Source organism: Brachyhypopomus gauderio, chromosome 2 (assembly GCF_052324685.1).
Source record: "Brachyhypopomus gauderio isolate BG-103 chromosome 2, BGAUD_0.2, whole genome shotgun sequence".
In the NCBI taxonomy this organism is placed as follows: Eukaryota; Metazoa; Chordata; class Actinopteri; order Gymnotiformes; family Hypopomidae; genus Brachyhypopomus; species Brachyhypopomus gauderio.
Genome location: NC_135212.1, coordinates 47748956 through 47774577, shown reverse-complemented (window position 1 = coordinate 47774577; position 25622 = coordinate 47748956). Strand labels below are relative to the sequence as shown.

The 25622-nt window shown below is 45.1% G+C and overlaps 2 protein-coding genes across 5 annotated transcripts; both read left to right on the top strand.

Moving 5' to 3' along the window:
* Positions 1-522: 522 nt before the first annotated feature.
* On the top strand, positions 523-4481 carry phb (prohibitin). 2 transcript variants are annotated; one of them, XM_076997168.1, is made up of 7 exons: positions 523-681; positions 1090-1192; positions 1442-1603; positions 1806-1948; positions 2084-2200; positions 2292-2387; positions 3674-4481. In XM_076997168.1, exons 1-7 carry the CDS (start codon positions 568-570, stop codon positions 3884-3886), a joined length of 948 nt encoding a protein of 315 aa, XP_076853283.1. In that variant the 5' UTR covers positions 523-567; the 3' UTR covers positions 3887-4481. The 2 variants fall into 2 exon arrangements, with proteins under 2 accessions (XP_076853283.1, XP_076853284.1); XM_076997169.1 differs by lacking the exon at positions 523-681 and adding an exon at positions 688-835.
* Positions 4482-8514: 4033 nt separating this feature from the next.
* Positions 8515-24901, top strand: znf652 (zinc finger protein 652). Of its 3 annotated transcripts, none has more exons than XM_076997167.1 (6): positions 8515-8838; positions 15054-16475; positions 16934-17081; positions 19211-19326; positions 21010-21154; positions 21650-24901. In XM_076997167.1, the coding sequence occupies exons 2-6, from the start codon at positions 15450-15452 to the stop codon at positions 22246-22248; spliced, it is 2034 nt and encodes a 677-aa protein (XP_076853282.1). In that variant the 5' UTR covers positions 8515-8838; positions 15054-15449; the 3' UTR covers positions 22249-24901. The 3 variants fall into 3 exon arrangements, with proteins under 3 accessions (XP_076853282.1, XP_076853280.1, XP_076853281.1); XM_076997165.1 differs by having other exon boundaries at positions 8836-8973; XM_076997166.1 differs by lacking the exon at positions 8515-8838 and adding an exon at positions 14305-14482.
* The last annotated feature ends 721 nt before the right edge of the window (positions 24902-25622 follow it).

Sequence of the window (25622 nt, the reverse complement as noted above, 5' to 3'; positions counted from 1 at the left end):
TGTGATGTCTGTGTGTGACAGGATGTGTATCACCTATATGTTTAAAATAAATGGTTTGCTAAAGAGCATTCTTATTCTACTTATGCTAACAGTAGTGGTACTGCTATTAATAATAGCTAATACTAACTATTGTTGTTATTATCGATTAATTCATTAAACTAATAAACAATACGCAATCAAACGAGTTTGCGTGAACGAGTTGTAATGATCTAAATCATACAGACCGTAAAGGCCAGGAGATAACTGCATGTAATATTGCTGGATGTAGACTACAGCACAGCTCAAAATACACCACAAAGACACTCAGAAATCACATTATTGCCGCCAAATGTCAAGCATTTCAATTTTAATGACAATGTATTCTATTAATCAGTGTATTCTATGAGGTCCCTAAATAAGTAATTAATAAAACCTATAATTGTTTATTTTTATGTTGTATTATTTCCTACATAATAGTTTTGGTCGGATACTACAATACCCCTGACAAACGTCAGTATATGTATGACACAATAACGTACCTCGATACTAACGGGCCAAAAAGCTCGAACGAATAAGTGTCCAATCAGAATGCTCGTTGTTGAACGACACGCGCAGGCGCATAAGACACGAAAGTTCACGCGTTCCTGCGTCGGCTCGAGTGGAGGTCACGGTGAAACATCACAAGTGTGGGAGTCACGTTGTGTAAGGATGTCGCTGTTTTATCCTCTAATACTTTAAGGCTTTTTATGAAGACCTGTTCGTTATATATCGCCTAGTGTTCGTACAGTTAAGTCCGCGCACCGTGTTTAGTTGTGTGTCTTTAACGGGGCGTGTGGTGTCTGAAGCGTGACTGCAGGTACAGCAGCGCTGGCTGTGAATTTAAACTTCAATAAATCATCATAATCATAATTAATAACCATCATAATCATAATTAATAACATCATAGTAATTACAGTTCTCCGTGAACGTGCAGGCCTCGTTTAGTTCTTCTCTTCACCGAGACCAGTTGTCTTCGTGTACCGTGGGGAGAGAAGGCCTCTTAGACCAACTGTCTTTTTAAAATCACCCTCATACTGTCAAATGGTGCATTAAAACATGATTTCCCCACAGAACTGTCGCATTATCGCCATGGCAAAGCTGTTTGAGTCCATTGGAAAGTTGGGCTTGGCCTTGGCCATCGGAGGAGGTGTGGTAAACTCTGCCCTATATAACGGTAAGTGCTTTGATGGAGCCCTTCTAAAAGCGGAGATTTTTCTTAGTTGTTTTACTAGTTTACATTTGTAGTTTGAATTGAGGACCATTGAGTGTCTCTAATTCAGCAGCACATCACACTATTAAGCGGGACATTTTTTGAATTATGATGGAGAAAACCTGACATTTTGATCCCTGGTTAGTTTTTGTAACTTTATATATGTATGCCGTTTGGGTTTGATGCAGTATCTGTACTTGTGCATATCTTCAGTGGATGCCGGCCACAGGGCTGTCATCTTTGACCGATTTAGAGGAGTCCAGGATGACGTGGTTGGGGAAGGGACCCACTTCTTGATTCCCTGGGTGCAGAAGCCGATCATTTTTGATTGTCGGTCCCGTCCCCGGAATGTGCCAGTCGTGACTGGAAGCAAAGGTAACCGTGAGACACACAAACATGTTTTCATGATCGTGTCTTCAGAGGGTTTGTAGCATAATCTGATCCAGTACACAGAAAAGTCTGTTATGTCCAAGATTGATGTATACAGTCTTAGCTGGGTGTAATATCTGATTGTTCAGTGTCTTCTGCGTGAAAACTAACGTACTCTGCATTGCCCTCCTCATCCTTTTTCCGGTAGACCTGCAGAACGTAAACATCACTCTAAGAATTCTCTTCAGACCAGTAGCTGGCCAGCTGCCAAGGATCTTCACCAGCATCGGTGAAGACTACGATGAAAGAGTGCTTCCCTCCATCACCACCGAAGTGCTGAAGTCTGTTGTTGTGAGTAGCAGTAATGCTTTCGTTTTTAGAGCTGTAAAAATGAGCTTTCCCGACCGTGTTCTTATTGGTAATCATTTATCTCTGTGTGCGTGTGCACATGCATATTCTCGTGTGCTCGTGTGTGTGCATCCCAAGGCCAGGTTTGACGCGGGAGAACTGATCACTCAGAGAGAGCTGGTGTCCAGGCAGGTCAGTGAAGATCTGACGGAGAGAGCGTCCACCTTCGGCCTCATCCTCGACGACGTCTCCCTGGTAATCTTAACTCCTCGTCTCCTTTACCCCTCCCCTACTCGCCGGTTTAAGGAGTTGCACTAACCCCCGTCTCCTCCTCCTCCTCCTCCAGACGCACTTGACATTCGGTAAAGAGTTCACGGAGGCTGTCGAGATGAAGCAGGTGGCACAGCAGGAGGCTGAAAGGGCAAGATTCGTCGTAGAGAAGGTAAGGAAGGCTTTTGTCTGCATGCCAGCTAGGACTTCCATAATTAGTCGACTAGTCACGATTATGTCGACTAATTCAGTAGTCGATGCGTCTTTTTTTTTTTATTTATTTATTTTTTTTATTTTTATTTTTTATTTTTTACTTTTTTCCTTCCAAACTCCAAATTTTCCCTCCCTTTCTACTGCTGCGTCTGCCATTCTGTCCTTGACACACATGCGCAGTAGTGGAAAAGACATCCCAGGACATTATACAGACAGGCTCTGGTATCGTGGCTACCCGGCTATGGAACTCAAAAGTGTGGGATCATTTTCTTAAAGTGATCCCACACTTTTGAGTTCCGTAGCCGGATTCTGAAACGTGTGCAATGCAATATCTGCATGGCAGAACTTGCCTTCCACGGCAGCACAACCGTGATGCACGAGCACCTGAAAAGATTGTTGCTGATTGTGACGGTGATGAAGAGGGACCGTCATCTCTATAATCTAATTTACTAGTTAGCTGCTAAAATTAGCGTAAACAGAGCGTTAACTTAGTACTTACTCATCGTGATAGCTGTAAAAGTTAACATTAGCGATTTTTCATTAGCCTTAGCACGTATTCATGTGTTTTCTGTAACGTCAGTGAGACCAAAATTTTATTTTTGTGAATAATTCCTTAGTTTCAGGTACCTACCTAATTTGATTTAAATGTAGCTAAGTTTGATGCCAGAGACAAATGAAAGAAAAACCTAAAAAAAAAAAAAATTCTTTATTAATATATTTATTTTTGTGTTTAAGCCAGTGCCTTATCTTTATTTTAATAATTGTTTGTTGCAACAAGGTGCATATTTCATTAAAGGTTTAATGAACTATGATCTAAATTGTTTTTATTTTTAGTTAGCATATAGGTGAAATCTAATGGTTATATAATAGCCGTTGCATTCTAGTGCGATAAGCTGTATGTTTTATATTAAATTAACGTATGATCCGATTAGTCGACTAATCATAAATATTAATCGGTGATTAGTCGATTATAAAAATAATAGTTTGTGGCAGCCCTAATGCCAGCATATCTCACACAGTTGCCCAGGTAAGAGCAGTAACTCGCGATTTGCATCGCCTTGACGTAGCATCTCTAGCGGTAGAATTTGAGCCCTTCCTTTCTTCCTTCTTATTCATGCGCCGTCACTTTAATCTGTAGCGATGTAAATCATCGAAGCTGTAAACTGTGTGTGGGAGCACAAGCAGCAGGCGCTCTCTTTATATTTGGAAGCTGACCTGAGGCGTGTCCGTGTGTGTGTGTGCCAGGCGGAGCAGCAAAAGCAGGCGGCCATCATCTCGGCGGAGGGGGACTCCCAGGCGGCCCTGCTGATCGCCAACTCCCTGGCCGAGGCGGGCGACGGCCTGGTGGAGCTGAGGAAGCTGGAGGCAGCCGAGGACATAGCCTTCCAGCTCAGCCGTTCCCGCAACGTCACGTACCTCCCCTCTGGGCAGAACACGCTCCTGCAGCTGCCGCAGTGAGGCGGGCGCACGCGCCCCCCTCCTGGCACGGCCACGGAGGCGTGGGCGAAACACGGGCGGCTGGGATCCACACCTGCGTCTGAAGAACCGACATGCGACTTGCCGAGAGAGAGCTGGATATCGGTCTAGCTCTCTCTGTGGCTGAAATAAGACTCCCTCAAGGGTTTTCACCAGTGGGACATTATCCGGGGGGGAATCCTGCCGTCTGTGTGTCTGGGGGGGGGTTGTGTTTAGTAGTGACATGAAACTTGTTGAAATGATTACGTAAAATGGCTGAAGCAGTAGAATCTGATTGAAACAGTCGACCCCAAATCTATCTTTTGTTTCCGTAAGAACTACGATTGAAAACTGCAGTGAACTCCAGTTTTAAGTGTAAAGTGCTGTCCTGTTCTTGGTCGTGGTCAGGTGAGAGGCAGCTGACCACCAGACACATCAGACTTGCGCTCTGCCCCTCTCAGCCTGAATGTGTTCATGTTTTGTTTGAATCGTTTTTCCTGTTGTATGGCAGAAAGCAGTGTATGGAACGCCCTTGCATTCCACAAGTCATAAATAATTAAAAATAAAATAAATACATTTATTAGTCATCATGAAAGTACATGTGCTAAAATGGGTTTTTTTTTTTTTATTCATTTGATTCATTGGCTAATTATAAAGGCACATATATGCAAGTGTTTGACCAGTTTGCAAACCAGGCCAGTTATATGATGTATATAAGCGATGAACAATGACCTCCTTTTTTAAAGTGTTGATTCAAGGAAATCTTGTCTAGAGGATAGCAAATGTTTGTTGGAAGTCAAAGTTGTAAGGGACAGCAAGGCTAAAAATGGTGACCTACTTTCTCAGTTTATATATTTTCCAGTTTTGACCCCAACAAGGTGCAAGGATTTTTAGCAAAGCTGAATTTTATAAGGTTAGCATATGGAAATTCTTAACCAAATCACATTGTGTATGGTTGACACCATGACCGACCTTAGATGCCTTTTATTTCCTGAGCTGCTTCCGTCAAACTTGGGGGGGATTAACTATTATTTAACCACTTTTCTTCCTCAAGATGATGGTTAGTTATGTTGAAGAGGTAACGGCAGGTTTGTTAGGAGGCTCATTTCTTTTGTGAAACGAAGGGCTGTATTTTCTGATCAGCGCACCTCTGTTTTTTTCAATTAGGTTTCCACATGGCTTGTTCCAACTAAAGTCATGAGTGAGTGGGTAAGCCTCTATGTAACGTTCTTTGAGTCATGCACGTCGAGCGTGCAAAGTTTGGTGCACTTTACCCTTAATGTACGGTATTACTCTCCTCTAGGATTGTGGTTTCCTTGTGTGTACACCAGATGGCAGTAGCATGAATCGGTTATGCAATCTCACACATTGAGACTTGCCAACACACATGCTGTGCAGAAACTGCTTAAACTATTTTTAAAATGTATAAAATTTGAATAATTTTATTAATAACAAAAAATAATAATTTGTCCCATTAACACTGTTCGACAGTATATTCATATTAAGTAGCAATAATTGGTATGAATTACTTTGATCTTTTTTTTAACTATAACTACGTTTTTCAGATTTTTCTCCCTATTTTAGTCATGGCTAACTGCCATCTGTCAGGTAATTCTCCCATGAGACACAACCACTGCCAACAAAAGCTGTCGTTTGCTTCCTCCAAGACACATGCAGCCAAACACCATGTCTTGTCGAGCTGTGGTTCACGTAACGTCAGTCTGTGGCACAGCACACGTGGAGGACGGCATTATCCACCCCCTTCTGATGCGTGAGCTCACGGATGCCCGTGATTGGCCAAGGTCATCGTACCTGACGGGAGAGGGGGTTTGCTGGCCCCCCCCTCCCTCACAACACAGCCATGTTTGTCCCCTCAGGCTCCCGGCACTGACGAGCATCAAACTCGCCGTCTCCCCATGATTGTTTTTGAGTATACCGAATCTTATTTTCTGAGTGGCTTCGTTGGAAAGGTCATTCAGACATCATGCACCAACAAACTGAAACCAGCTCTCCTATTATGAAAGAAGAAAGCATGATCTAAACGAATCATGAATTAATTTGCAACAGAGATGTATATGATCAGTGGGTTTTACTGGTCTGATTCAGAATCCCTGTCTTCCATTATGTTATGCACCTGCCCAGTACACTGTGCACACGTTCGTCACACATCATCTTTAGTTATTACTGGTTCATGAAATCACGATGACAAGGATTAATACTGGATGATCTGGAATGAGCCTGCTCTAGCAGTTCTAAACAGTGTTTTATATACACATGCCCACTCACACTGTGTGTACACACTCAACAGCAGATGCAAATAAAAATAGCTTATTTGATTCTGTGCATATTTAATGTTGTTGTTAGACATAGTTAGAAAGTAGAGAAAGAAAACAGAATACAAACATAAAGCTCAAGAGTGTTTTAGTGTACCCTCAGTCTGGCTGTCCCCACAGAATACTCTAACACAGGATGTCAGTCTGTCTTTCCTGTTTGGTAAGGGCTTACACATCACACACACCTTTGTGACAACTTTAGATAGACCCAGACAGTTCCAAACCAAATATAATAGATCATTTTATGGTTCTGGTATAAAATGGATGAAATTGCATCTTTTTAATACTCCTTTACTCCTATACTATAGATTTGCTACAATAGGATCCAAACAACTTTTTTTTACCAGTCCGTGTTTTAATACTGGTTTTGGTAACAGGTGGGTATCAGTCATGCCTGTGAAACTACTGATGCAGAGTTGACCTTTTCTCACGAAGATGTTTGTGTAAAACACTGTTCACTGCACATATCGGTCAGTGAACCTTTTCCCCCCCAAAAAGACAATTCTGCATCGTAGTACAGCTTTTCCTTATCGTTGCTTTTGCTCACTGTGCCTCATACTTGATTGTACAGTTCAATTTTCATGACTGACATAGGTCAAATTTAGACAGTAAGTACACTATATTGCCAAAAGTATTCGCTCACCTTCCTTGATTCACATATGAGCTTAAGTGACATCCCATTCCTATATGACATGGTCCACCCTTAGCAGTTAGAACAGCTCCAACTCTTCTGGGAAGGCTGTCCACAAGGTTTTGGAGTGTGTTTATGGGAATTTGTGAGGTCACATACTGATGTTGGATGAGAAGGCCTGGCTCTCAGTCTCCGCTCTAATTCATCCTAAATGTGCTCTATTAGGTTTAGGACAGGACTCTGTGCAGGCCAGTCAAGTTCATCCATACCAGACTCTGCCATCCATGTCTTTATGGACCTTGCTTTGTGCACTGGTGCACAGTCATGTTGGAAGAGGAAGGGGCCAGCTCCAAACTGTTCCCACAAAGTTGGGAGCATGGAATTGTCCAAAATGTCTTGGTATACTGAAGCATTCAGAGCTCCTTTAACTGGAACTAAGGGGCCAAGCCCAGCTCCTGAAAACCAACCCCACACCATAATCCCCCTCCACCAAACTTTACACATGACACAATGCAGTCAGACAAGTACAGTTCTCCTGGCAACCGCCAAACCCAGATTCATTCATCAGATTGACACATGGAGACGTGTTATACACCACTGCATCTGATGCTTTGCATTGCACTTGGTGATGTATGGCTTGGATGCAGCTACTCGACCATGGAACCCCATTCCACGAAGCTCTCTGCGCACTGTTCTTGAGCTAATTTGAAGGCCAAATGAAGTTTGGATGTCTGTAGTAATTGACTCTGTAGAAAGTTGGCAACTTCTTTGCATCCACTGACCCCGCTCCATCCGTTTACGTGGCTTGCCACTTCATGGATGAGTTGCTGTTATTCCCAAACACTTCCATTTTCTTATAATACAGCTGACAGTGGAATGAATATTTAGGAGCGAGGAAATTTCATGACCGTTCCACTCTGGAATTCACTGAGCTCCTGAGAGTGACCCATTCTTTCACAAATGTTTGTAAAAGCATAGTTAAACATGCATAATCTTATACACCTGTGGCCATGGAAGTGATTGGAACACCTGATTCTTATAAAATGGATGGGTGAGCAAATACTCTTTGCAACATAGTGTATGTTATTTAATAGTGTCTTTCCTATGATTTTTCAAATCCATAAGTTACAGTATTGTTAAAAAAAGTTTCAATATGTTAATAAATAGGAACATGTGTATACTTGTCATTTGTATGATTACTTTTTCACATTTCCTAACCCATAAAGAGGAATGTACATGGTCATGATACCACAGAGGCAAACAACATAAATCTAGAGTAAGTAAAAAAGTATTCTCCAGCTAGACAAATTGTAGTGTTAGCCGTGTACTCTAAATATTTATGCAAATAAATGTCCTGTGGATATTGTAGTAATACTTACTGTAATTATTTCCGTGGATTATTTAGATTTTTTTACCCCTTATGGTGCATATTCGTTTACTTATCCACTGTTAGCCTTTGGGCTGATCACAACAGGCAATCTACTTCTAACAAATCTATCAGCTAAAGTTCAAGTGATTTCTCTATGGACTGCACTACTTTATACAATGATAACGGGCACGCGCGCCATACGTTTTGCAGACCGGGGGTAAAAAAAAAAAAAAAAACCACGACGACGACACGCGCGCGCGTCCAACCCAGGCAGCTCGGCCGCCAGGATGCGCGAGATGGGTTGGTGCGCGAGACAGGCCGGCCACGTAGCGCGAGCTGGGCAGTAAAGCCATGGGGCTTAGACACACGGCGGCCGTGGAAGGCTGTGCAGCTTCCAAACGATATAAATTAGTGACAGTTTATGTTTATCCCATGCAGCACGTATGCAAACAGCTGCAAACTATTCGCACATTCCCAAAATCGGTGTGATGATTGACTGGCGGTTCGCAACGTTTAAACAACGTTTATTTTATTTTTTGCACATTACTCTTTTTACGTGTGTGGATCTCAGTGTGTGCAAGTTGGGATGCACGCTGCGAGAGAGAGGGCGCTCGTGCTTCGGGTGAGTGATCCGGCGACGAGAGCACGGCTCGCCAGCCACAAGTTAATTTTCTTCATTTGCATTTATTTTACAAAGATGACAGTCGTGCATCAAGCGAGAAACACCCAAGAAACCCCCGCGCGGGAGCCGGTGCAGGTACGGCGCTGTCACACGCGGGTCCTGTTGGTTTTGTGGAGTTATTTTTTCGGCGGGGGGTGACTCGCACTCGGCAGGGTTTTGTTCGCAAACAGGAGGAGGAGGAGGAGGATTCCTGAAAATGTTCCTGTCTTTAAAACGTGGAAAAAAAATGTGTGTTTTGCAAAAAAAAAAAAACAAATGGCACGGCGCGACGTTTGCCCGCTGCGAGTCCACCGGCGTGCAGGCGCGGACGGTGTTGACCAGCCGGGGCTGCGGATCTGAGCAAATCTCGGGTCCGATGTGTTACAAATCTGGGCGGTTTTGGGGTTAAAAAAAAGTGAAAGTCGTCCGCGACGAGGACACGAAAGCGCGATATGTGATATATGTGGGGTGTTGATTACCCTCGCAGTCCATCCAGCACCATTAAAGGGGGGATGTGAAGAATATAAACCCCCATATCTCGCGTTATGGTTGATATTTCTGTTAGCTAGCCGAGTGCTAACTGTAAGAATCCGCTTCTCGCGCAGCCGAACGTCGCGAGCGCGGAGCTACTCGGTTAGCACGCTAGCTAACGAGCCCGGCGGCCTGCTGACCAACCGACGCTTCCCTTAGACTTAACCCTTTATTTGCGCTCCTTCCACAAACTTGGGCTTTGTCGGTGGAGTGCGGTCGGTGTTTTGTGAAAACACTGACGGCTTGAGGTTATCTGACTAGGTCCGGGTTTTTATTTTAAAATAAACTTGAGCCAGTTTTTGGTGGTGGACTTTGTGGTGGTGGATGGTGGAAAGGCGCAGACAAGGCCCCCGTGAAGCCGCGGCTAGCTAGCGCACGCCTGGCTGAGGCGTTCGCACTCTTCCCCCGCGCTGGAAGTTTCAGGCCTCTCTGAATGTGTCACCCGTGTGAAATACCCGAGATTATAGTGTACAAACACGACGGGGTTTATGGTTATTTTGTCCATAACCCTAATAAACTATGTCAGTCGCTTCGTTAGCTAGCTAGGTACACTTTTTTTTCGGTTGTTCCCGCTTCCAGTTCGTGCCATAAACACACAAAATGTGAAGCACAAAATCCACACAACACCTTTAAAGGCTGGGAGGCTGTAAAACATTCTCACACACACACACACACACACACATATATATATAAAATATATATCCATCCTAGCATTTTTGTTTTGGTCCTGTCTACAGACCAACTACATGTTTTGCAACAAATGTTTTTAACTGAAAAGAGTCATATGATCCTAAATGGTGGTGTAGCTGTAGTGGGCCAGAGAGTGTTAAAGAAGTTTATGTAAGCGTTTAGTTTTGGATGGTTTTCTTCAAATATGCTTTTCTGCAGGCCTTTCAGTGTCCGGAAGTTCACCCTTGGTAATGAGAAGTTGACTTATAATTGTTTTGGGTGAAAAGCATACATAAGACTGTTGTAAGAAGAACAGTCCAGCATTTTACTCAGCCTGTGTCAGTGAGTAATTAATTTCATGACCCAGGAAGTAGTTGCATATCCTCTGACTTAACATCTATGTAGGCCATATGTTTCTCAAGGGTGAAAAATGTGCAAAGCTTCAGACACAGTTTCAGATTGATACTAGAAGTTGAAATCAGGACATTTTCACACAAAAAAATGCCTGAGACAGAACAGCAAGATACTGTGCAACAGACAGTTATTGGGATTTAGTCTGCAAGATCCCTTACATTTTGACACCTGTGCTTTTCCTGATTGGAGATCATAAGGTTTGTGAAATTGCTAAATATTGCAGCTATGTAATTTTGTTGAAACCCGTGAGGGGGGGTAGGGGTTGTAAAATATTGTAAAACAAATGTCTATGATTAAAGGCACCACAAAGCTTTATTGAGAAAAAAACAATCAAAAGGTGTGAAATCTTATCAATATTGAGAGAATTCTCGCACAGTTTCCCCACAGCAATAACAACCCTCGGCTGCCGTAGAGACCTGTTCCATGGGTCTTCAACTGATCCTGGCCGAGCTTCTTCCTTTTGGAAAGTGTTGTGTGTTGCTGTTCTCCCCCTCCTCCACAACTTTGTTTCTGCTGTGTACCTTCTCTCATATCTTTACCTGTAATAGTAATTGGCTCCTTGCTGTGGTGTCTTGGTCATGTTTCGGTTGCCGACTAAATTAGTAAAGGTGAGGTTACTTGCAATTGCCTGAGTTCATTACAAGGTTAATGGGACTCAAGTTTTCTCAAAGGCACAAAATCGAGGATCTGATCCATTATTTTTGTCGATGGCTGTGGCAAAATCTTTTAAGTGACGGGTTATGAAGAGGTTGCAGTTTTATGACTATTAATGGAGTTCAAAAGGATTAAACACTATTTTAGACCAATAGAAATTGTATACAGGTGTAAATGTGTAATAACCGCATGAAGACTGAGTAATTACTGTAGTTAGATTTTGATGATCTGACAGTTGCCCACATCAAAGGGAGTTATAGTGACACAAGCATTCAGTTATTAAAATGTGTGTCATCCCCACGCATGTGGAAGAGAGGATTACCCTGAAATTGTAAAAGATGAATCAAGAAAGAAAAGGTGGAAGACTGTAAAATAAGTAGTGTTTTTAACTTTCACTGAGGTGCAGGAGCTTGTTTTAATTATAGTATACAACCACATGATGGGCCTAGTCGTTTGTTAACAAAATGCATTATTAAATATTTCATCTTAATCTTTGTGCACACATGTACATTGGTGTGCACCCATAACTCCTGACCCAGGATTGCTTTTATTTTTTCCACAGTCATAAATAATTAACATATCTACTAGTCTACGCAGCAGCGTATAACAGGAGAACCTGAGCAGGAGACATGGTGTTCTACCTAAACCACCATAGCAAATCAGTGTCTGCCCTTTGCATGAACACCGCTTGGCTTGGTTTTGGGCTACTTGGTTGTCAGGCTGGTGAGCGCAATCTTGTGTTGATTTAATGTAACGTGAAAACCCAATGAAACCCCTTGTGGATTGAAATGAGTGGTTACCTATGTGTTTAGGACGATCGCAAAAGAGGTCGTCAGAATAGGCCGAGGTTGGAACTAGAGAGGCCAGCAGCGGTACGCAGGGACGTCCAGGGAACAGTCAGAGACGGAAAATCAGACATCCTGGCAGACGAGGCATAATCCAGAAGAGCAGGTGAAGGAGCATAGACGGGTAATACACAGAATGGCGTTCAGGCAGAATGAAAATGCTTGAATTGAGCGGGAACAGATGGCGATACTTCACAATGGCGTAGAACTAAAGTCCTGGTTCAAATACTAATAACTGTGAATGCAAAAAAAACGGGTGAGGGTGCAGAAACGTGGTGACTCGGGTGGAGGAAGTGGCTGCTTAATAACCCAGGTGACCGATATCCAGCGGGCGACGGAGGCCGAGCGTGGGAGACGTCAGCGGCAGGTGTGACCGAGCGGGCCGTGTCGGTGTCTGCGCTCTGTCCTTAAACCACCCCCCTCCCTGTTGATTGGTTTCACATTTGAGCGTTGTGGTGTTTCTCAGGTAGAGCCAGTTTCACAATGATTCAGCTCGACCAACAGTAACGAATACAGGACTGAGGGGTGGAAATACTGTTAAGATTTAGAAGGCTCACAACACTCCTTTTAATAGCTGCCTTTCCCCTCAGCGGGAGTCCTCTCCTCTGAAGCTGTAGCTAGGGTTAGGGGAAGGGCTCAGGGCTTATTTGGGAGTGGGCCAGCATGCTACTTTGGCACCAAAACCATCTGCCACAGCGGCCGGGTTCCATGCATGCGCACTTGCATGCTGACACTCCGCTACATGTGGCTTTACAGACTACAGGTCTGAAGGGTGTAGAACAGCCACACGTTTCTCCTCTCAGCGCACACCTGTGAGCGCTCGTGTGCCGCTCCATTTAGAGCAGCTTACAGCAGAGCTGCAGGGTCATGCACGAATCCCCGTGAACCCGTCCCTAAAAGATCGCCCACGCATCACCGGCGGAATATTAGCCCATTCTAGAATACAGGACTCTGCAGAATGGATGTGACACACACACACACACACAAACACACACACACATACCATGCACATGCTGTGTGGTCACACACTTTGGCGCGTGTGTCGATTCTCAGAAAGCTGCAGACTACAGGAAGAAAAGTGTGTATAGGTGTGGGTGAATATAGATGCTACCTGGCTGTGTGTTTGTGTGGGTTTATACTGCATTGATCATCCTGATGGAGGGAGGTGTAGAGTCGTCTGGTCTGTTTGCATGCTTTAAGGGTAATGTAAACACACACGGGCGCTATTACACACTCCCTCTGCTCACACACTGGCAGCTATTCTGTATGCACATGCCCACACACACACACACACACACACACACACAGCTAAGACGAGGCCGTGAGACTCAGGAAGTAAGGACTGAGACCGTTAAGAGTAGTGTGGTTAAACTGAGTTATTTTTCTTTTCAATTTAAGTTTTGTTAATTTGTTTTGCTTATCTTTGAGGATCCACACACCGGCCCTGATTCTTAACCTCTAGGGGTCAGTAAGGTCACTTAGAGGTCATCTGAGCAAGTGCACCCCAGTCTGCTTTTTTCAGAAAGATACAATTACTATCCTTTTTGTTTTCTTGTTATAAACATTCCTTGAAAATGCGCTTAAAAAACACAGCACAAACGGAGTCCCACAGATATTACTCATACTGAAAATGTGGTTATGTCTTTGAAGGGCATAACTGCCAATGTTGTCAGTTGACTGAATCTTCACCATGCATTCTAATCCTGAGGTAATCTGAAGAAAAAAGAGAGTCTCATTCTGTCTTTGTAAAATATGGTTTTCATTATTTATTTAGTTTTATTTATTTTTTGGTCCTCCACTTTTCTAAAGATGCCAGTTAGAAATTGCAGAAAGTTCGGAGAAAATAAAAGGCTTTGTCCCCTGAAGTTTGACTTCTCTGATGCTTCTGCCGACTGGTCTGGACTGTGTAAGTCTGAGGTGAAGGTGTTCACTGTGATTAACAGGACAAAAAAAAACAAAATCACCAAAATTCCTTCCAATTTGGTACAAAATGCTCACTTTAGATTTGCAAAGAATTATGTAGTTTTATGCAATTATGCAGCTCTATCCATTTGTGATTTTTAAATGTGCTTTGTGCCAAGTTGCAGCTTAAGAAACACATGCCTTTTATGACTTTATTTGAGGTATTAAATATTCAGGTGTTTGTGTGTGTGTGTGTTTTTAAGGGGGTTAGTTTTCTGTACTCAGCTTCTTTGTGGTTGCAATTTAAGTCGCTCACACATGCTCCCACACAGAAGTGAAACAGTTGTGGTTAGGTGTGTGTGTGAGTGTGAGTGTGTGTGTGCGCGTACGCCTATATTTGTAAGCGTGGTAGTGAGATTTTTAGATCTCTGCACCTTAACCAGACAGCAGTTTCATTTCTCTCTTCAACACACCCGTACACTAATGTACTGAATGTCAGAAAGCTGCCTTGTCACATTAAATCATTTTTTGATCTTCAAAAGATGAAAATCTCTGCATTTAAAATGTCAGTGGTTGTGGAAATCCATCAGGTAATATTGCCTCTTGTACAATGCCAGTGTACGACTATTGTCTTTTGGTGAATAATGTGTCTTGTTTAAATAATGATTCTCTTTTCATACTCTGCTGTGTGAAGAAGATGCTGTAGGTAACCTCAAAGTAGTCGTGATCTCCACTTTCTGAGAATATTTCATGAACATTTGTTAAAAAAGACCAGTAATAAAGTGACTGTAACCAGCAAGTCCTGTCAAACAATACTGCGTAGTTAGCCGATTGGACCGATCAGTCCATTATTTGCATCTTTTTATGTATGTTAGTTTAAGTTTCTTCTTAAACTCATTGAATAAAATTACAGTGTTTTTGTTTTGGTGCTCATTTGTTGGGGGTATATTATGTTTGTTCCAGCTTGTAAGCAAACCTCATAAAAACTAAATATAGTAGCATATCCAGCATATCATGGAACTGTAAGCAGGTATTGTGGTTTTTTTTTTTTGTCCATTTCACACAACCCTAGAATTTTTGTGTTTTAAGTTCACTCGTGTTTTAGCAGTAAGGCTTGAAATTGATTTTTCTTTTCCTGTGTTTGTTATATCTTTCTCTCAGGCAGCTGTTCTGACTGCAAGAGGCTAGACTTCTCACAAAGGCACCTTCAGAAGACTTAACACAGGTGGCTGTCTCTAGGAGCGGGGCGGTGGTCGCGTCTTGAAGTGGCCCGAGTTGGCCCGGGCCCTCCGCGGGCTTTATGCCATCGCTGTGTGGAGAGGAAGCAGCCGAGACGCCACCTCTTCCTCTCTGGCCCTCTCACTCCTCCTGATGTGGAGAGTATGGAGGCTCAGGCTGGGTTGGGCTGAGGTGTCTCTCTCTCCTCCTGTCGCCTCCAGGGAGGAGCAGGGCGTTGGATCCTGGCCGTTTTTAGCTCCCTACACTGTCAAGCATCAAGAGAACAGTGCAGACGACGCATAGCTCTCTGTATAGAGACACACACACACACACACACAGATGAAGTCGTGCCAGGCACTGAAAGAAGAGGTGTCTGCCCTAGAAGCCATGTCACAAGAAGAAGGGCAAAGGACCGCACAGTCCTACTATCACCACTCGGCCTCGAGCGACAGTGACCTATCAGTAAAGCTCTACAAGCAGGAGGGAGGAGCTAAGCCCTACCCGGTGTTGGTTGACAACAAGATGGCCTCCAAACCGATAACTCAGACGGCTCCTGAACTCGAGCCCAATTCTGGCCCCCTTCAGCAGTATTACAAAGAAGGTTCCGGAGGTTCTGGGGCCGAGGGAGCCGCACAGCACAGGAACGACGGCGCGTCGGAGGACACGGAGGACGAGGAGAGGGGCGAAGAGGAAGAGGAGAGGGGCGAAGAGGAAGAGGAGTTTAAACGAGCACAGATCATCGTGGAGGTGAACTTGAACAATCAGACTCTGCATGTGTCTAAAGGGGACAAGGGGGACTCGGTGAACCCGGCCGCGGACGACAAGACCGACAGCGAGGAGGAAGAGGAGGACGAGGAGGAGGAAGACGAAAATGACGATAGCATGGAAGAGGAGGAGAGTGCGGAGGAGGACCCGGAGGACGAGGAGGAAGAGGAAGAAGAGGAGAACGAGGGTCGGAGGTCGCGGGCCAAGAGGTCGCGCAGGGGCCGGGTCGGCGTCCAGCCGCGCAGGAAAAGTCGGCGCGTGGCCGTGACGACCGTCGCCGTAGCCACCGCCGGCATGACGACCAGGGGGCGGAGGAAGAGCGCCGAGGTCCCGCCCCAGAAGCGCAGGACCGCCCGGGACGGAAAGAGCGGTGCCGCCTCCTCGGCCTGTGGCGGAGGGGGCGGAGCCAAAGGCGGGGAGGAGCGGGAGACGCTGGCGTGCGAGAAGTGTCCGCGCGTCTTCAACACCCGCTGGTACCTGGAGAAGCACATGAACGTCACACACAGGCGCATGCAGATATGTGACAAGTGTGGCAAGAAGTTTGTGCTGGAGAGCGAGCTGGCCCTGCACCAGCAGACGGACTGTGAGAAGAACATCCAGGTGAGGGTGGACCACACGGGCCCGCCGTGTCTCTAACGCGAGTCCGTTAGGGTCTAAGGTGCATCGTAGCGTTTGTGGATACGCTACGTTTAACATTCCCCAGGCCGCCGAAGTCTGTTGGTTATGTCCGACTGGTGATGAAATGTCGGACTGTTACGTGTGTAACTACGATAAGAATCAAAATCGAATTTGCTTTCGTTTGTAGAGAAAGATCTGACTCAAAGTCCGTGCAGTTTTTTGTGTCACCAGCAGAGGGAGGCAGAGTCAGGTGTGTGAGTCTTGTACAGGTGTTTAGGAAGTTTTAGAGTTTGACTGTAGTATTTATGCCCTTAGGATGAAGGAAATATCTTGACATGTATGCTCTTATGGTGGTATTTAATCAGTGTGTTGTTGTATCTCAAGATGGAAGTTCTAACGTGTGTGTGTGTGTGTGCGTGCGTGCGTGTGTTCCTTTCCAGTGTGTGTCATGTAATAAATCCTTTAAAAAACTGTGGTCACTTCACGAACACATTAAGATCGTCCATGGCTATGCTGAGAAGAAGTTTGCCTGTGAGATCTGTGAGAAGAAGTTCTACACAATGGCCCACGTCCGTAAGCACATGGTTGGTGAGTACGCCATGTCCACATTTCTAATGTTCCTCCAGAACTTGCTCGTTGACCTCAGGTAAACGGTAGACGCACACACGTACTACACATGCTCAAAGCACAGCATGTTTCTAGAGCACGTCAAAATGAGTGTTGAATCCACACACTCCTCTTAAAGCAGCACTGTGTAGTCTGGAAATATACTCTGATGATGATTTATAGACAATCATCCCCTTTAAGTCTAATTCTGAATGTGAGACTTTTCAAATGACCCTAACCCTAGATACATAAGAGAGTAAAAACTCTAAGTTCACGGAGTACACGGTTAATCTTTAGCTATAAGAGTGTTCTCTGACATTTTTATGTAGGTTGCTATCATCGGTGTTGTGAGCAGTTTAGCTAGGGACGATATGTAGGCCGTTTGCTGTGCTTTGAAACTAGCCGTTTTGAATGATGAACCACTGCTTTGACATTATTATCCACACGTCTGTCAAAAGTTTCCTAACGTAACCTTACATAAGACAGTGGGCCAGTGCAACTCCAAGGAGGTGTCCCCCGGCCCCGTGTCCTGCACCCCCGTGTCCCCCGTCCCCCGGCCCCGTGTCCTGCGCCCCCCCCGTGTCCCTCGGCCCCGTGTCCCACGCCCTTGCCAGCCCAACACTCTGCCTCCTGTCACTCTCTGCCCCTGCTACTCCCTCCATGTTGGTCATCTCAGCTGTGTCATCACTGCCCCGCCCCCTGTGCTCTTGGGCCGCCATTCCTGTTTTTTCCAGCTTCCATTGAAGTCCGTGTGTATTTTGTGTTTCCTGTGGCTAGACAAATGGTGTGGAATCATTCTTGTGTAGTGCTCTGTAATCCTGTCCTACAGTGGTACAGTAATCCTGTCCTACAGTGGTACAGTAATCCTGTCCTACAGTGGTACAGTAATCCTGTCCTACAAGTGCTCTGTAATCCTGTCCTACAAGTGCTCTGTAATCCTGTCCTACAGTGGTACAGTAATCCTGTCCTACAGTGGTACAGTAATCCTGTCCTACAAGTGCTCTGTAATCCTGTCCTACAAGTGCTCTGTAATCCTGTCCTACAAGTGCTCTGTAATCCTGTCCTACAAGTGCTCTGTAATCCTGTCCTACAAGTGCTCTGTAATCCTGTCCTACAAGTGCTCTGTAATCCTGTCCTACAAGTGCTCTGTAATCCTGTCCTACAAGTGCTCTGTAATCCTGTCCTACAAGTGCTCTGTAATCCTGTCCTACAAGTGCTCTGTAATCCTGTCCTACAAGTGCTCTGTAATCCTGTCCTACAAGTGCTCTGAAATCCTGTCCTACAGTGGTACAGTAATCCTGTCCTACGGTGCTCTGTAATCCTGTCCTACAGTGCTCTGTAATCCTGTCCTATAGTGATCTGTAATCCTGTCCTACAGTGGTACTGTAATCCTGTCCTACAGTGCTCTGTAATCCTGTCCTACAAGTGCTCTGTAATCCTGTCCTACAAGTGCTCTGTAATCCTGTCCTACAGTGCTCTGTAATCCTGTCCTATAGTGGTACAGTAATCCTGTCCTACAAGTGCTCTGTAATCCTGTCCTACAGTGGTACTGTAATCCTGTCCTACAGTGCTCTGTAATCCTGTCCTATAGTGGTACAGTAATCCCATTCTAGTTTACTGAAAGGATCTGAGAATAATGGCTTGCCTGGTTTGTCAAACAACAAAGCACAAACTCAAGCAAAAGTAAAGGTCATTTTAGTGAATACTCATGTAACTAGCCCACTACGTTACTCGGGTAGCCAGCCCACCAATCCCGACCTTCTTTGTGGGCCTGTGCGTGACATTGTTATGTGACGACATTTAACAGAAAAAAATTCTACCAAATCTGATCTGACTGCAATTGACATTTGAATGAATTTTTCATGCTTCATATAATGACTTGGAGCGACAGAAAGACATAAAAGCAGTAAAATAAAAGCAGTTTTCTTCTTCTTCACTTAGTAGTATTTTTGCTTTTAAGAATACTTTGATTGTTATTGTTACCCTAACTATGATTCACATTTGATTGCACAAAGTGTTGATGTAAACATAACCCCTCTCTCTTTCTCTCTCTCTCTCTCTCTCTCTCTCTCTCTCTCTCTCTCTCTCTCTCTCTCTCTCTCTCTCCCTAGCTCACACTAAAGACATGCCATTTACATGTGAGACATGTGGAAAGTCGTTTAAGCGTAGCATGTCTCTGAAGGTGCACTCTCTGCAACACTCGGGGGAGAAACCCTTCCGCTGTGAGGTAAACACACACTCTCGTATTTGCGTGTGCTTTCACACACTTGTTTCAGACCTCACCAGGAAGCCCTGGCAGGGTGGTTAGGCTCTTTCAGGACACACACACACACACACACACACACACACACACACATTCATAACTTATTGCACAGTGAGATAAAGCAAACATATGTACACAAAGGAATGAAATGTGTATACTTCCTCAAACATCGGGATAAAGCTCAACTTGTGTGTCTGAGCACATATATTGGTGCAGGTGAAAATACATTTTGGTGACTGCCATGGAAATAAAGCCCTGATTACTGTTTATTTGACTGTCCCAAAGCAGACATTTGCATAAATTTTATGATATTTATGTTTCTGTTTCAAGAGGTTATGTCTCATCATATTCCTAATATAAACATTTTTGGGAACTTTGGAAAAATAACCTCCCAGGGTGGAATCAGAGTGTTTGCAGTCAAATACACATTTGTGAGATTCGTCGGTTCATGGGCTGGTTAGCTGTGATGCTCCCGTCGGCCCATGCCTGGCTGTTTGTCCCGTGTATGGACAGTCTTGTTTGCTCATTTATGTATGAAGCAAATGTTGCCCGTTTGCCGTGGGTTGAATTGCTTGATGTTGGCGCCACTGGCCTAACCAGTGTGTCCCGCTGGCCTAACCAGTGTGTCCCGCTGGCCTAACCAGTGTGTCCCGCTGGCCTAACCAGTGTGTCCCGCTGGCCTAACCTGTGTGTCCCGCTGGCCTAACCTGTGTGTCCCGCTGGCCTAACCTGTGTGTCCCGCTGGCCTAACCTGTGTGTCCCGCTGCGTGGCCACTCCCCTCCACCGGCGTCATGATGCCAGTCAGTCTGGAGCAGGAGGGTCCCCGCTGGCTCTCCCTGGCCCGGCTGGCTCCCCCTGGCCCGGCTGGCTCCCCCTGGGCCAGGCTGGCTCCCCCTGGGCCGGGCTGGCTCCCCCTGGGCCCGGCTGGCTCTCCCTGGGCCGGGCTGGCTCTCCCTGGGCCGGGCTGGCTCTCCCTGGCCCGGCTGGCTCTCCCTGGCCCGGCTGGCTCTCCCTGGGCCCGGCTGGCTCCCTCACCCTGCTGTTGCTTCTTAAATAGCTGGTGTGGTAGGAAGTGTTTGTGTTTCCAGTAAGCTGGAACCTTCACCAGAGCGTTCTTCGCCCTTGGAGTTCATTTAAGGCCACGTGTCGAAAGATGGACTACGGATATGAATATTGAATACGAATATTTGACATTGTACAAGTACAACGAGATAACAGGTTCAGGTGATTGTGTCACACGTTAATTATGTAAATGACGTCTCTCTCGGTGTTTGGGGTAGAAAGGTGTTAACGTTCACTTGTTTTCTGCCAACGTGAGTCTGAACCAGAAAAACAAGCTTCTCAATCAGCAGGCCTCTGTTTCCAGAGACTGGGCTTTTCAGGCTGGATCTGGTCTGCATGGAAACCATGGTCTGGGTGTACTAGGGGTGTGTGTGTGTGTGTGTGTGTGTGTGTGTGTGTGAGCATATATGCAGTAGGGCAGGGTTGGGCTGCCTTATGTATAAATAACTTGGTAATGACAGGTTTATAAGATGTAATAGCAGGTTATGTCGGATATATTAAAAAGTGCTGTTTCTTGTTCGTGTACAACTACTGCTTACACCTATACTGTGTGTGTGTGTGTGTGTGTGTGTGTGTGTGTGTAGAACTGTGATGAGAGGTTCCAGTATAAATATCAGCTCCGCTCTCATATGAGTATCCACATTGGACACAAGCAGTTCATGTGTCAGTGGTGCGGCAAAGACTTCAACATGAAGCAGTACTTTGATGAACATATGAAAACCCACACAGGTGAGAAATGTGCACACACATTTTTTCATGAGTGTGGTGTCAAATTGACTGTGTTCCGTTGAAAATGCTTTCACCAATGAATTAGCACGTTTTCCAGAAGAGGAGTAGAAGGTACGCTGGAAGATCTTGGAGGATTCATTCATGAGAAATGTGCACACACACACACACACACACACACACACACACACACACACACACACACACACCTTGTGCATTACAGCCATGATCTCACACAGCCCACTGCTCCCCTAGATATGGTAGGATAGTGTTAAATTCTTGTGGTTGAACACACCCAGTGTGCACCAGATGTGGCCTTTAATAACGCCTATACCTCCATATTACCCAAGAACACACACACACACACACACACACTCTCCATCTATCCTGGTGTTTGGACCCACTATGTCCCTGTATGTGGGAATATACATCTGTGATTTTGGTTCTGTGTTCATTTCAGGCGTGAATTTCTCTCTCATCATCTCTGTCTCTGTGTAGGTGAGAAGCCATTTATCTGTGAGATCTGTGGGAAGAGTTTCACCAGCCGTCCGAACATGAAGCGTCACCGGCGGACGCACACGGGGGAGAAGCCGTACCCGTGCGAGGTGTGCGGCCAGCGCTTCCGCTTCTCCAACATGCTCAAGGCACACCGCGAGAAGTGTTTCCGGGTGACGAGCCCGGTGACCCTACAGCCTGCCAACATGTCCATGTCTATTCATCTAGCTGGCCACACCACGCCCTCTTCCACTGGCCACACCCCCAATACACCACAGCCCCCGCAGGCAACATCGACCGTTGCAGCCGCCGGCCCAGGAATGATTGGTTCCACCACAGGACCCGCCCCTCAGAGAGGTGCTATTGGACACGGCTTTTCCCATTTGCACATGCAGGCCACGCCTACCCAGCACCATCAAACGCACACACATACCCCCGTGCATCATACTGGACACGCCCCCATGGCAAGCCACGCCCCTCAGCACCTCTCGGTCCCGTCCTCCCTCCTGCCTCCCCCTCCCGCTCTGTTCAAGAGCGAGCCCGTCAACCACTGCGGACACGAGGACTCGTATCTGCGACCGGGTGCTACGCAGCACCACTGAACCCGCACGAACCCGCCGGGCCGGCCACGCTCGCGCCCCTGTGGTCGTCGTTTGTGTGAACCTCAGCAGAACATCCGTGTGTTCGAGTACTCTGCCGCTGACCACCTTTCCTTGACACAAGCTTATTACATGTACTCACAAAGGACTGGTGACTTCAGCGAACCTTCTCTGAAAAACAACACACATGCAGACAACCTTCTAAAGCATTATTTTACACCTTATATACTCTTACGGAAAGATTCCACCTTCATCATAATGATGAAAACCTGCCTCTGTATTTAATTTGGCACAGTGTCTTTCTTTTCTCTGTTTCTGAATAGTCTCTCTACTCTTGTCTCTACTCTGTTTCTGAACAGTCTCTCTACTCTTGTTTCTGAACAGTCTCTCTATTCTGTTTCGGAACAGTCTCTCTATTCTGTTTCTGAACAGTCTCTCTACTCTGTTTCGGAACAGTCTCTCTATTCTGTTTCGGAACAGTCTCTCTACTCTGTTTCGGGACAGTCTCTCTATTCTGTTTCGGAACAGTCTCTCTACTCTGTTTCGGGACAGTCTCTCTATTCTGTTTCGGAACAGTCTCTCTTCTGTTTCGGAACAGTCTCTCTATTCTGTTTCGGAACAGTCTCTCTACTCTGTTTCGGGACAGTCTCTATTCTGTTTCGGAACAGTCTCTCTACTCTGTTTCGGAACAGTCTCTCTACTCTGTTTCGGAACAGTCTCTCTACTCTGTTTCGGAACAGTCTCTCTACTCTGTTTCGGGACAGTCTCTCTATTCTGTTTCGGGACAGTCTCTCTATTCTGTTTCGGGACAGTCTCTCTATTCTGTTTCGGGACAGTCTCTCTATTCTGTTTCGGGACAGTCTCTCTACTCTGTTTCGGAACAGTCTCTACTCTGTTTCGGAACAGTCTCTATTCTGTTTCGGGACAGTCTCTATTCTGTTTCGGGACAGTCTCTCTATTCTGTTTCGGGACAGTCTCTCTATTCTGTTTCGGGACAGTCTCTCTTCTCTGTTTCAGCACAGTCTCTCTCTCTCTCTCTCTCTCTCTCTCTCTCTCTCTCTCTCTGTCTTGCATTCTCAGTCTCTTCCAATCAGTCTCCTACAACTTATCCAGCTGCTGCTGCCAAGGTTCTATGGGTTCAGCTCCTTTATTTCTAAAAGCTCTAACTTCAGTTGTTCCAAATGCAGTTTCTCCGTCTGTACAAGGGAATACAGACTCGTCATATATATATATAGAATAAACACTTGTTTGTGTGTGTTCAAACCCACACATACCCACTATAGGGCACTTAATAGATAAGGTAACATTTTTTCATGAGTGTGGTGTCAAATTGACTGTGTTCCGTTGAAAATGCTTTCACCAATGAATTAGCACGTTTTCCAGAAGAGGAGTAGAAGGTACGCTGGAAGATCTTGGAGGATTCATTTGGAGGAACAAGACTTCTGAGATTGACCAATGCTGTGATGTGTTATGGAGGACTGAAAGAAACATAAAAGAATCATGAATTAATGACGTTCTCTATAATCTAACCCACTTACCCGTTATTTTTATTTGTGAACTTTGTTGCTGTTTTGTAAACTTGTAAGTGTGAGTGTTTCCTAAGCTGAATGAGATAATCACAGGTTTATCTGTAGAATGTCCAAGAAGGGCACTGTAGTTTGTTACTGTGCTTATACGTGTGTGTGTGTGTGTGTGTGTGTGTGTGTGTGTGTGTGTGTGTGTGTGTGTGTGTGTGTGTGTGTGTGTGTGTGTGTGTGTGTGTGTGTGTGTGTGTGTGTGTGTGTGTGTGTGTGTGTGTGTCATTCTGGTGGTGCTGACATGGAAAGCTGCTTGTTGGGTTCTGTGTCTTCTACATGACTAAGGATGAGGGTGACGTATAATGTGGGTATGAGGGCGTTTCAGTGAAGAGAAGGTTTGCTCACTCACCTTTTCTTTTGGCTCGTGTGTGTGTGTGTGTGTGTGTAAAAGCCGTTTGTTCTCTGCACTTTACTGCTGCATTACAGGTTTTTAACTGTAACTGACATTTTTGATCATTTCCAGCGGGGTGTGTGTGTGTGTGTGTGTGTGTGTGTGTGTGTGTGTGTGTGTGTGTGAGAGAGAGAGAGGGAGGAGTCTTTTAGAAAAGGAGGAGAATGACAGCAAACACGGTTCTTCTGTCTTATTGATGACCTTGTCATTGTTTGGACACGTTGACATTGTCCCTCTCTTCCCCTGTTGTCATTCCCCCCGTCCTGGAGTGTAGATGGGTGTCGCCTCGGGCTGTTCCCTTCTTTAAACCACTCTACCTTCTTTTCTTTTTCTTTTCTTTTTTGTTTTGCAGATGTCTGGTTCTCCTCCTGTTCTCTAATAGAGTGCACTCTCTGCTAGAATATATTGGGGGAGTGGTATCATCCCGTGGTGATGGTCTCTCTGGGGGACGTGTGTTTAAACCACACCAGCTTCCCGTCAACTCCACCACTCGGCTGTAGACCTCTGTGATTACATCACTGTGTCTGCTGCTCACACAGTTTGCCAACTTCAAGTTTAATTTAGATTTTTGTTTTCTTTTGATTGTAAGAAATTACAGACATGTATTAATGATGGGCCTTTTTTTTATAAAGTTCATTTAACATACTTTCTGCTAACTTTAGGAAGTAAAAGAATAAGTAGCCATCTTTCTAACTTTGTTGCCTTTGTGTTTGTAACTGGGGGTGTGTCCTGAATCAGAATTTGTAGTAATGAACAGAGCGTTTCCTGTCTCTTTGACCCTTTTATGTCAACAGAAAAGAGCTGCCTGCCTGACATGATTGTGGAGGAGATTAAACAGTGATTATATAAAGGTAGTTTTCAGAAACATGACCAAAATACAGGCCTACCTGTTAATGAGCAAAGGCCAACCGTGACAGACAGTACAACATGGGCTCTGATTCACTCATTCACATTATCAGTGACTGCTGATGAGGTTTAAGCATCGTGCACTGTGCACCACCTTCCCACAGACGTTCAAACACTGTAGATGGTATTGGAATGATCCCTCTGAAAGGTGAATCAATCTTGACTCAAAACACCATGCAGCAAAAAAGAAAAGTAGTGTTGCATTGCCACTAGGCTCATCGGGTCATGGTAGCCTGTGTCTTACACCCACATTGGGTTCTTTTAAAGAGTTGTTGCAACCAGAAAGGAAGACGGGGTGTATACTGATCATTCAGCAAATATGATGTCCTCTCTCTCCGTCTCTCTCTCGATGCAGAAATGAACATTTGCAGTAAAACCAAGCATGTATCTTAAACTAGCAAAACCCTGACGGGATAAAGTAGGTCAGAGGACATGCATCATGTGTCAGCTTGGTGTTCTGTGTTTGGCCTATCTGTGTGGAGATTAGAAAGGGATGTGATACT

Bases quoted from the DNA above. Each gene is read 5' to 3' on its own strand.
- znf652 (XM_076997167.1), top strand. From the start codon at position 15,450: ATGAAGTCGTGCCAGGCACTGAAAGAAGAGGTGTCTGCCCTAGAAGCC. The intron at 16,476-16,933 runs GTGAGGGTGGAC...GTTCCTTTCCAG, and splicing joins ACTGTGAGAAGAACATCCAG to TGTGTGTCATGTAATAAATC. The intron at 19,327-21,009 runs GTAAACACACAC...GTGTGTGTGTAG, and splicing joins AGAAACCCTTCCGCTGTGAG to AACTGTGATGAGAGGTTCCA.
- phb (XM_076997168.1), top strand. From the start codon at position 568: ATGCTCGTTGTTGAACGACACGCGCAGGCGCATAAGACACGAAAGTTC. The intron at 1,193-1,441 runs GTAAGTGCTTTG...GCATATCTTCAG, and splicing joins AAACTCTGCCCTATATAACG to TGGATGCCGGCCACAGGGCT. The intron at 1,949-2,083 runs GTGAGTAGCAGT...GTGCATCCCAAG, and splicing joins AAGTGCTGAAGTCTGTTGTT to GCCAGGTTTGACGCGGGAGA.